This window comes from Bubalus bubalis, chromosome 1, assembly GCF_019923935.1.
Source record: "Bubalus bubalis isolate 160015118507 breed Murrah chromosome 1, NDDB_SH_1, whole genome shotgun sequence".
Taxonomy (NCBI): Eukaryota; Metazoa; Chordata; class Mammalia; order Artiodactyla; family Bovidae; genus Bubalus; species Bubalus bubalis.
The window spans coordinates 179,700,623-179,712,820 of NC_059157.1; the positions used below are offsets into that span (position 1 = coordinate 179,700,623).

General features: G+C 39.4%; 1 protein-coding gene across 9 annotated transcripts in view; it reads right to left on the minus strand.

The window, feature by feature from the left end:
- Positions 1-1,494: 1,494 nt before the first annotated feature.
- The window catches only part of CEP63 (centrosomal protein 63), a 79,281-nt gene continuing 68,577 nt past the window's right edge, over positions 1,495-12,198 (minus strand). For 7 of the 9 annotated variants that reach the window (XM_045166458.1, XM_025291450.3, XM_025291443.3 and 4 more), the window contains 4 exons: positions 10,985-11,071; positions 4,935-5,140; positions 3,880-4,165; positions 1,495-2,020 (listed from right to left, as the gene is read on the minus strand). In XM_045166458.1, the coding sequence (XP_045022393.1) occupies positions 1,862-2,020; positions 3,880-4,165; positions 4,935-5,140; positions 10,985-11,071 (738 nt within the window). In that variant the 3' untranslated portion in view covers positions 1,495-1,861. The remainder of the gene's footprint in view (positions 2,021-3,879; positions 4,166-4,934; positions 5,141-10,984; positions 11,072-12,198) is intronic. The other 2 variants (XM_045166462.1, XM_045166463.1) reach the window with 2 other exon arrangements.

Consider the following 12,198-nt stretch of genomic DNA (forward strand, 5'->3'; position numbering starts at 1 on the left):
CTCCAGGCAAGAGTCCTGGGGTGGGTTGCCATGGTCTCCTCCAGGGGATCTTCCTTACCCAGGGATCAAACCCACATCTCTTATATCTCCCACATTGGCAGGCAGGTTCTTTACAACTAGTGCCACCTGGGAAGCCCAAACTACCATATGACCCAGCAATCCCACTACTGGGCATACACCCTGAGGAAACCATAACTGAAAAAGATACACGTGCCCCAGTGTTCACTGCAGCACTATTTACAGTAGTTAAGTAGGATAAGGAGCCAACCTAGATGTCCACTGACAGATGAATGGGTAAAGAAGTTGTGGTACATATAAACAATGGAATATTACACAGCCATAAAAAGGAACACATTTGAGTTAGTTGCAGTGAGGTAGATGAATCTATAGCCTGCTCTACAGAGTGAAGTCAGTCAGAAAGAGAAAAACAAATATAGTATATTAACACATATATATGGAACTAGAAAAATAGTACTGATGAATACTCTTGCAGGACAGGAACAGAGACACAGATGAAGAGAATGGACTTGTGGACACAGTTTGGGGGAGGAGAGGGTGGGATGAATTGATAGAGCAGCACTGAAACATATACATTACCACGTATACAATAGGCAGCTAATGGGAAGTTGCTGTGTAACACAGGGAGCTCAACTCTGTACTCTGCGACAGCCTGGAGGCGTGGGATGAGATGGGGAATGGGAGAGAGGTTCAAGAGGGAGGGGACACATGTGTACTTATGGCTGATTCACTTTGTTGTATGACAGAAACCAACACAACATTTTGAAGCCATTATCCACCAATTAAAAATAAATTTAAAAAAAAAAGACGGCAGTGGCAACAGTCACTGCAGACGATTCTCGCCAGAGACGTGTGTGAAGGGGAGCAGGTGTGTGGAGCAGGAGGGAGGATGTGCAACTGAGGTTTTGTTTTGCTTTAAAGAAAGGAGAAATAACAGGATGTTTGCTTGCTGATGGGAAAGATCCACAGAGAGGGCTGGTCACAGGAGCCCCATCTTCTGACAAGAGCCCTCCACCTCGCCTTCTGGTCTCTGGTTGCACATTCCAGCTCCTCTGCTGGATCTAACCACACGATGCTCATGTGCTGGTGTCCTTCGGGCCCCAAGTCCTGCTCTTCTGTCTCCTTGCCCTCCTCCTTCAGATCTCCACAGCTTCAAATGCCTCTGCACCTTGACATCTTTGTTTCCCCTTCAAACCTCTCCTCAGAAATGCAGATGCCGAGATTTCTACTGAGTGTCCCCAGGCTCCCACGCTAACCCAGCCACAGGCCCTGCTCCCACCTCTTTCCCACATCTGTCTTTTGAATAGAAGAGGGCTTCCTGTCAAACTTCTCCAGCCCCTTCACATAATTCCACCTAGCCTCACACATTACCAGCCCAACTGACTAACGAGGAGCAAAACCAGTATAAAACCCAGCAAAATCTGGATCACTCTGCCTCTGAGATCCATGCTTCCACTACACACACTGCTCCCAAAGGAAGTTCCTACAGTTACTTTATTTCCAACATGCATCATAAAATCTTTAATTAGTCTACAGCTATTACACTTAAGTCAGCAAGAGAAAGTATTACTTTATGATAATAAATATTAATATGAGAAAAAAGTCTAGCAAAGTGGTTTATTTACATGTTATTGCTGGAAAAAGTCCTTTAAACAAGACAGTGCAGAGAAAACACCTTAGAGCTAAGTATCAGCTTCTCAGATTCGTCACGGCAGCTTTAGTACATCTCATTTTTATGGTTTCTATATAGTCACATGTTCAGGCTTTCAAAGAGCTGCTACTTCATGATGACAGTAACTCTCCAGTGTTTATTTTTATTTCCAAGTTTGTGATTTTTAGGAGGCTACTTTAGGACTGTGAATTGTTTCACTGTCTTCTCACTTTCTCGCTTTAGTTCTTCGATGTGGGCATCTAGGCGCTCTAGGATGTGATGAGACCTCAGCTCTTCCTCTTCCAAAAATCTTGTGGCTATTGAACCAAGAGGAGACAGAGGCAAGGGACACTAAAAGAGAAACACATTTTGACATATGTAAGTTGAACAGTATATTTCTAAGACACAGTATTCATGATATTTTCTAACTACCAATATCAAAAGGGGCATGTTTTCCTCTGACAAGATACTGTTTTTATCCTAATGATAATAATAGTTAAAAAAAAAAAAGTTCCACAAAAATTAACACAGATCTCTTCCTTTCTGACAATTATGTAAGTGTGAAGTGTCATATAAATATATTAGTTACTCATTTGAAGACTTTCAGAGCGTTCTATACTCTAGAAGAGATATATTTAATGCCTATTTATTTCAAACTTATTTATAAAAATCTGAATGTTACTTTTTAAAGCACAGAAAATCTACCTGTAATAAATTAGATACCAGGTAAAAATCAGTATTTCCCTTCCTCCAAAATTTGAGTCTACAGCCCCTTGTCTGAATTCACTGGTTTCAGAATTTAGATGTACCATATTTAGTTGACCCTTATCTGCAGTAGTTACCTTCTATAATGTCATCTCAAACACTGAATTAATGAATATTGAAACACTGCTCTTATGGGAAACATAAACACATACACACAAACTTCACATAGATTATAATCCTAACTCCTAAAAATAACTCACCAGGTAGATTCTGTTTGCTTTATTTCACAAAAAACAAGGTTCACAGTGTTTGGTGACTTGCCTGAGGCCACCCCATTAATGGGTGCCAAAGCTGTGGTTCAAACCCTGTTCAAGCCCAGCATCTGAGCTTCGTGCACTGTACTGCCCATGAGTGGCTCTATCTTCTGGGCCTCTCAGCACAAGAGCTGAGACAAGAGGGTAACACACCACCTTGGCTGACCTTAGCTGGAAACGTGCAAGTCCAGTGACTCACATTTTGTCCAGCTCTGCCATGTTCATGGATAACTGTGGAAGTGCTTATGAGTTCTGCTTACAGGTAACAAATAGTTTAGCAAGTAGATGAATTCACAAATATAGAATACATGACCTATGATGAGTCTGAGATAACATCCCATCATCAAACACATTGGTATTTCTGACATAAAATGTTAAGTGGGATCAATCAACATTTTATCCACATCATATCAGTTCAGGCCAGGTCAGATCTTAGTGCCAAACTCAGAAAGAAAGTTAAGTCATCAGGTCTTTCTTGGATTTCAGAATTACATATATAGTACGTTTACTTCAACAACTAAAAGAGGACTCCTATGGACTTGTTGGCACATTAAAAAGTCAAAAATACTGAACTTTCACAGATACAGGACCATCAGGGTGATGAGAATGAACGGCCAGAGCTGAGTGTTTCAGCACAGAAGGCAAAAACAAGGGTGGAGAGGAGTCCTCACATCTGCTGCAGGAACAAGGGGCCAGCCCTGTCGAAGGGCAGCGTCTGCCACCAGGGCCCCGCAGGGCAGCACCCAGTCTATGGTCTATAAACAGACACATCAGCTGCCATTACTTCCTCTGCCTCGACCCACTCTTTCCCTTTCCAGCCATTCCTTTTCTCCTTCACCACTATCTATGCCCCAGGACTATCTTGGCAGGCAGAGATATTCCTTGAACCAATCATTTCCAATACAAAGGTGAGACTCTCTGAAAAAGGCAGGAAGGGAATTTTCAATTTTGGCTAAAAATAAATGAATCCCTATAACTTGTATTTAATAAGACACCTTTTGAAAAGTACTTGTGGCTGAAGTCTTCACAAGCAAAATCTTAGGACAGAAATACATGAGAATAACAAAGGGTACTTAAGAGAAAGAACCAGTAAGGAGACAAGAAAAAAAAAAAACCTTATGCCTTAAAATAAAAAAATAAAATCAAACTAAACACATTTAATAAACTAGTAAGATCAGAAAGTGTCCATACCGAAGATGTAAAGTCTTCTGGGTCATTTATACTCTCAGAGACAGTGTCAGAAAAGTTGGTTTCATTTGTATCTAGCACTGAAGGCAGAGAGTTAGTTTTGCACAGAAAGTTAGATGGCAGAGAGACAGTGGAGCAGCAAGAGCTGATCTGATGGCTCGGGGGGCTGAAGCCCCGGGACAGGGACACAGGCTCTATGCTATCCGACGCTTGTCCTTGCGGAGAATGAAGACCTGCTTTGTAGGGCTCAGCCTTCATCCCATCATGCCTGTGCTGGCCATGGGCTGGCCTGGATAGCAGATTAGAAAATAAAGCAGATAAACATTGTAGCAATTTTCCTCCTTTAAAGAAACAGACTTATTGTTGGACGTTCAATAAAAATACAGAACCAGACTAAGGAGAAGGCTATAATTTACAAAATCAGAAGCCCGTTCAGACCAGGCATTCTTTTCATCACCCTGGCCCCAAATACCCAATCCCTATGACCACGTTCCTGCCCCCACAGACTTACACAACAGCAAGGAAGACAAGTAAGCTATCTGAGTGCCCCAGTGGGGTTGGTGGTAGGACAGAGGGGAGCACTGTGCAGAGAAAAGTTCCTTATCTTTACCTGGGGGTGAGGTGGGAGTGGCAGAGAGAGTGTCAGCAAAGGTTCCTGGTAGGAAAACATGTAAGAGCTGAAGCTGGGTGGTTTTTCATTGAATGCTGATGTTTTAGGCAACAATCTATTATTAGTTCACCAAAAATACAAAAGAAGCTTTTTATAAAAAGCTAACTTCCACTTCTTATGGGACAAGTGAAGCTAGAAAGGTGGGAAGCAGCATAACAAAACTCAGGGGAATTAGGCTGTTATTCTCACCTACATCTAGACATGAAAGTGATATATAACCCCCTGCATTTTTTAACCTACCAGCTTTACTTGTACACACTGTACTTCAGAATTAAACAAAGGGTCCTTTGATAAAGATTTAATTTCTATAAATTGGAAATTATTCTCAAAGAAATGAGCATTACATAATAAAGATACATATTTTAAATAAACTACGAAGAAAATTTACTTGAACTCTGTATTCTTGAACTCAGGTACTCTGCTGTATGTTGGTTTAAAGATCCTGTCCCGGTTTTTTTTGCATATCTGAGTAGAAATCTCCAGCTGACCTTTGGTATCCATCAAATCTTTCTGTAGTTGTTGATTTTCAGATACTAATTTATTTAATGCCTCAATATAATTTTCCTGGAGGTCTGCTAGTGAAATCTCTTTTGCCTAATAAAAAAGAACAGAGGCACTTAATTTGTAAAAGAATACTTGTGATCTGTGATACTGCTGGTGGAAAATTACTTTTAGCTGTGACTAGTTAATCTATGGTTTTACTTAGGAAAAAGTATAGATCTGATTTTGGCACCTTAAAAAAAAAAAGGATGTATTTCTTACAGTTAATGGGGTAGGAGCACAATGGGCTTCCCTGATGTGTGAAGGAATATCCAAGGAGCTGGAGGAAGGCTGGAACTAGGATGGAAAAAAGCTACAAATGAGAATCAAATACAGACAAAAAGAAAGAAAACAATAACCATGAATTCTTTAAGAAAAGAGAAAGTTGAGCTTAGTGAAATAAATCAGACAGAGAAATACAAAGACTATGTCATCCCTTATATGTGGAAACCAGAATATAAAACAGATGGATATTACAAAACAGAAGCAGACTCAGAGACACAGAGAATGGTGACCAATGGGGAGCGGAGGGGCGCGGCTAGACGGAGTGGAGTGAGAGGCACAACTACTATGTATCAAATAAATGAGCTACAAGGACATATTACACAGCAGACCACACAGCCATCATTTTATAATAACTTTACACAGCATAATCTATAAAAATATGGAATAACTATGTTGTACACTTTGATATTAATATTGTAACTATACAACTATAGTTTAACTTAAAAAAAAAGGAAAAGACAGAGACAGAAGGTTGAATAGCGCCACAATACCTGTGGAAGACAATCAAGAGACCTATTTCAAAGAAAGAAATCTGAACATAAGGTTCTGAAAAGGAATTCTGACTGGCATGGACAACTTTTAAATAAATAACTCTCTGGTCTTAGAAACTTTTACATAATGTTGTACCTATTCTGGTATGTGAGATTGATTTTGACATGATAAGTCAGTATTCAACAAGGATGACGTACGAATTACTACTCTGATATGGTCTGAATTCTGTGATTATAAATTCTACTGCTCTTCAATTCTAGGTGTTTCCTAGTAATATAGTACCTAAAAAAAACAGAAGTCTGGACCATTTTTTCCTAATGACAAAATGTTTTCATTAGCATTCTGAAAAATTATGTTTATCTTCTTTGGAATTTAATACAATGTTTAGCTTGCCCTTTTCCATAAAGAATTTTTTGAAAATAAGCTGGTCAAGTAGTTTTACAAACACAATTTACCTAACAAAAAAATAAAGCTTAAAATACAACCATTTAACTATCTGTACTAGTAGTGACAATAAGGTATAAAATCTTTCAGGAAGTTGTTGACAGATAAAATCTCAAAAAGAAAAATCTGCAGGACATAGGAGCTAAACTATGAACTACTGGCAACTTTTATTTTCACTGTGGTAAATAATTTATCAGAGCTATTGCTCTCATTACAAAGCTCATTAGATACTTTTATTAAGAGTTATTTAGCCAAAATTATTCATTTGTAAAAGTAATATCACCTTCCTAGGATAGTAAATGCAAAATGGAACTTTCTAATAATTGTTCTTAATACATACATCATGTTTATACTGTAACTTAACTGCTGACATGATCCTCAACAGCCAGAGTTTGGTATCTGATGTCATTAAAGATATCTTTTAGAAGAAGATAATGTTTGCTTTTTCCAGGCAGGCATCATTTAAATTTTTCTCAAATTTACTATTTTATTAACAATAATTACAAACAAATGAATGTGAAAGGTAATATAAAAAGTGCATAGCAAGCACACAGCTGGCTGTGTGAAGAAAGAACATCCCTACCACTGTTAGAGGTTTCAGAAGAAATTAAGGCAATGGCACCCCACTCCAGTATTCTTGCCTGGAGGATCCCATGGACGGAGCGGCCTGGTGGCTGCGGTCTGTGGGGTCACAAACAGTCAAACACAAATGAGCGACTTTACTTTCACTTTTCACTTTCATGCACTGGAGAAGGAAATGGCAACCCACTCCAGTGTTCTTGCCTGGAGAATCCCAGGGACAGAGGAGCCTGGTAGGCTGCCGTCTATGGGGTCGCACAGAGTCGGACACGACTGAAGTGACTAAGCAGCAGCAGCAGCAAGCTGAACAGAATCTCTGGCCATAGTCTGGGTTAAGCACTTCTGAGAGTTCCCAACTCTTAAATATGAACAGGTAATCACACTACATAAGATAAAAGTCTCAATTAGCTGTTTCCAAATCCTGAGCAGTGACAGACTTTATTTTCTTGGGCTCCAAAATCACTGCAGATGGTGACTACAGCCATGAAATTAAAAGATGCTTGCTCTTTGGAAGAAAAGTTATGACCAACCAAGACAGCATATCAAAAAGCAGAGACATTATTTTGCCAACAAATGTTCATCTAGTCAAAGCTATGGTTTTTCCAGAAGTCATGCACCGACGTGAGAGTTGGACCATAAAGAAAGCTGAGCACCGAAGAAATGATGCTTTTGAACTGTGGTGTTGGAGACTCTTGAGAGTCCCCTGGACTGCAAGGAGATTCAACCAGTCAACCCTAAAGGAAATCAGTCCTGAATATTCACTGGAAGGACTGTTGCTGAAGCTGAAGCTCCAATAATTTGACCACCTGATGTGAAGAACTGACTCACTGGAAAAGACCCTGGGAAAGATGCTGGGAAAGACTGAAGGCAGGAAGAGAAGGCGACGACAGAGGATGAGACGGTTGGATGGCATCACCGACTAGATGGACATGACTTTGAGCAAGCTCTGGGAATTGGTGATGGACAGGGAAGACTGGCATGCTGCAGTGCATGGGGTCACATAGAATCAGCCACAACTGAATTGAACTGAAATCCTGAGCCTTTTGAAGACTCTGTGGTGCAAATTAGGTTCTTGGTTTTCTCCACCACTAGCTTAGTATTGCTTATCAAGGTGTATAAAGTCGTTTTCCTTCCTTCCTTTCTTCTCTCCTTCCTTCCATCCACCTTCCCCCTTACAAAACACTTAGCCGTTGTCTCCTCTCCTACATTTTTCATCCTTGTAGGTTTGCTTTAAAAAACAAAGTCCTTTCACTTTAGTTTTAGAGGGATTTGACGAGGGAGCATATGTTCATCTGCCACATTAAATGACGGCATAACATTTCCTAGTAAAGAAAATCATGAAACCATCCCTCTACAGACTAACATTTACATTTTTTCAAAATTTTGGATACTGCAAACAACACTGAAATGACCGTTTTCATGCATTTGCTTCTCCAGGATGGGTTCTTTGGGAATGCAAACTGATGACAAAAGGAGAACAATTCAGCAATGACAACCAAAATCAGAAATGCACATGACTCAGGACTTTATAGACTGCATGTATTAACATTCGGTTTAATGGACATTGCTTAACTGCCCTCCAGAATAGCTGTGTCAATTTACTTTCTCATTAACAGAGCACTAAAGGGCCTGTTGCTCTATATCCCTGCCAACACTGGTTGTATCAGTTTTTAAAAAATCATTGTCAAGCCAATAAACAAAAGAATATTTATTTATTTTGTTTATTAAGGGATGTAACTGCTTTTCTTCTTTGTTGAATTTCTGCATTACTTCTATGATTATCTATTTATGGACTATGTAGATCACAACAAACTGTGGAAAATTCTTCAAGAGATGGGAATACCAGATCACCTTACCTGCCCCCTGAGAAACCTGTATGCAGGTCAAGAAGCAACAGTTAGAACCAGACATGGAACAACAAACTGGTTCCAAATTGGGAAAGGAGTATGTCAAGGCTATATATTGTCACCCTGCTTATTTAACTTATATGCAGAGTACGTCATGAGAAATGCTGGGCTGGAGAAGCACAAGCTGAAATCAAGATTGCTGGGAGAAATATCAATAATCTCAGATATGCAGGCTTAAAATTCAACATTCAAAAAACTAAGATCATGGCATCCGGTCCCATCACTTCATGGCAAATAGATGGGGAAACAATGGAAACAGTGACACACTTTATTTTCTTGGGCTCCAAAATCACTGCAGATGGTGACTGTAGCCATGAAATTAAAATACACTTGCTCCCTGGAAGAAAAGCTATGACCAGCCTAAATAGCATATTAAAAAGCAGAGACATTACTTTGCTGACAAAGGTCCATGTAGTCAAAGCTATGGTTTTACCAATAGTTGTATATGGATGTGAGAGTTGGACTATAAAGAAAGCTGAGTGCCAAAGAATTGATGCTTTTGAACTGTGGTGTTGGAGAAGACTCTTGAGAGTCCCTTCGACTGCAAGGAGATCCAACCAGTTAACCCTAAAGGAAATCAGTCCTGAATACTCATTGGCAGGATTGATGCTGAAGCTGAAATTCCAATACTTTGGCCACCTGATGCAAAGAACTGACTCATTTGAAAAGACCCTGATGCTGGAAAAAATTGAAGGCAGGAAGAGAAGGGGACGACAGAGGATAAAATGGTTGGATGGCATCACTGACTCGATGCACATTAGCTTGAACAAGCTCTGGGAATTGGTAATAGACAGGGAAGCCTGGCCTGCTGCAGTCCATGGGGTCTCAAAGAGTCGGACACCACTGAGTGACTGAACTGTACTGAACTGAACCTATTTTCCTACTAGATTCAATGATTGTATTATCTTTATAAGGCCTTTATATTAATACATTAACCTTTTGTCTGTTAACCGATTGTTTTCCTCTAGTCAATCAGTCTTTTAAATGGGGCCTTTTGTAATCCAGAAATTTCATATTTTTATGTTGTAGAATTCTTTATGTTGTAAAATTATTTGTGGTTTCAAGATGCTAAGAGAGTCTCACCCTCTCAAAAGATTATAAAAATGATTCCCTGTATTTTCTTTTAGCTGAAATAAAGTATTCGTGTAGTGTTTTGCGTGTTCTTCCACCCCAGCCTCCACAATCCTTGAGAGTGAAACTAAAACTACCTAGGAGCCAAAAGGGGCACTGTACAACCACGAATTTTTGGAGGCATAGACTCTCCAGAAAAACAGAAAAAAAGAATTTCTAAAATCTCTGGGCATTTGACCTATATCAAGAAAAGAGGGGTAAGAAACAGACGGGTCATTTTGCAAAAATAACAATTTTATAACAAAACAGTTAAAAGAGCACCCACACAGCTGGTAACTGTTAGCTAATCCTGTTCTCTGGTTTCATAGAAGCTTGCTTACACTTCTTATCCTCCCCTACTGGATTACCCTCAGTCTTGTAAAGACAAGAATCTTATTCATCCTTGTATCTATTACATCATCTACTAAATACTTTGAGCATAAAAGATTCTAGAATATTTGATTAAATGAAGTGTATTTTCTCTAGTGGCTCAGATGGTAAAGAATCTGCCTGCAATGCAGGAGATATGGGTTTGATCTCTGAGTTGGGAAGATCCCCTGGAGAAGGGAATGGCTACCCATTCCAGTATTTTTGCCTGGAGAATCCCATAGACAGAGGAGCCTGGAGGGCTATAGTCCATGGGGTCGCAGAGTCAGATACAACCAAGCGACTAACAATTTCACTTAACACTTTTACCTTGTAGAAATATATTTAAAACAAAAATACTTAAAAGATGACATACTTTATAATGAAAAGAGTGTGAAAATAGTAATTACAGTAATAATAACAGCGTTAAATATTTATTATATACCTACTAAATGCCAGACACTATGCTAAACCCTTTATATATATTCTCTCTATTTTACATGTATTTTTACCACATATAGTATTTTTTTAAATCTTCCAGTTGCTGGAGTGAAGAGTCATATTTTGCCACTCCTATCACTGTCTTCTTTTTGAGAAAGTTTTTGCAGAAGGATTATTTCATAGTTTGATCTTAGCTTTCTCTACAATATCAGTATTAACAAATGAATTTCTTTTAAGGCTTGTATAGCAGAAAAGCAAGTTTCTATATATGTACCTCATGTAAACCCAATTCCAATTTCATCACCATTTCAGAAAGATGACGATTTTCTAACTTGAGTGATTCCAGCTGACCCAACATCTCCTGAGAAGGGAAAAGTAGAAAAAAAGAAATAAATGTAATGAATAAATCAAATCCATCTTAAAAATTTTTTCTATATATAATTTTCATTAGGTGAAGTTACATTCTTCATTCATATATACAAATACTTTCTAAAACATTTTTTGAAGAGGTGTTTCAACATGAATTTGTACGCATGCAATTAAGAGTATTATTCTAAACAGATCAATCCAGGCACTGGTGACTCCCTGGCACTCCTCTTCCTGGCCTCTGCCTCCAGCATCTTGTAATCTGCACTCCTTTCAAGTAGCTTATTCCTACTTGAAGATTCCTGCCTTCCTTGGCTTCCTGCTTCTTTTCTGAAAACTATCTGGTTTTCTTCCTTATTGTCTCTTTCCTTTTTAGCATCATTCTGGCACCTTTTTACTCTAAATGAGTAGTTTCCTAAGTTGGGTTCAAGTCTCTCCTCTTCACACTCTATGCCTTCTCCTTACAATATCTAAGTGTCTTGGGGTTTCAAATGCCAACTTCATGTAAAAACTTCCACGGCTAAATGTCTTACCTTGATTTGAATCTTGCACTCCAGGCCTTCTATGGAACTTAGATATTTCCATATGAAAGTCCAGCTTTTATCTCAAACCAGTGTCCCTTCTGCCAGCTTCCCCATTTTGTGTAATATTCATACAAATTCATTATCCTCCCCAAACCTGCTCCTTATCTTTTCTGTATTTCATTAAAGAGCATCACTCTCTAATCAGTTGCCCAAGCTGGAATCCTAGTGACATCCTTCCCTAACTCTGTCTAACTCACTCTCCCTGTCCAGTCAAATACAAAGTCTAGTCAGTCTTACCAGGCAAGTATCTCCAGAACGATCCACTTCCCTGGGTCTCCCCTGCACAGTGCTCAGGCCACCATCTCACTGCTGTGACAGCATCTGAGTGGTCTCTCTGCCTCCTTTCTTATTCTCCATACAACCACAGATACTTTTCCTCCTGTTTAACCCATTCTCTACAGACCCCAAGATAACATGAAAACTCCTGCACAGGGCAGGCGGGCTTTTCAGGAGCTAATCCCTGCTTTCCCATTTCATCCCTCACCACTTGTCCCACCTGCCACAGTGAACAGGGTAACCTTCACCACTCACCATAGAA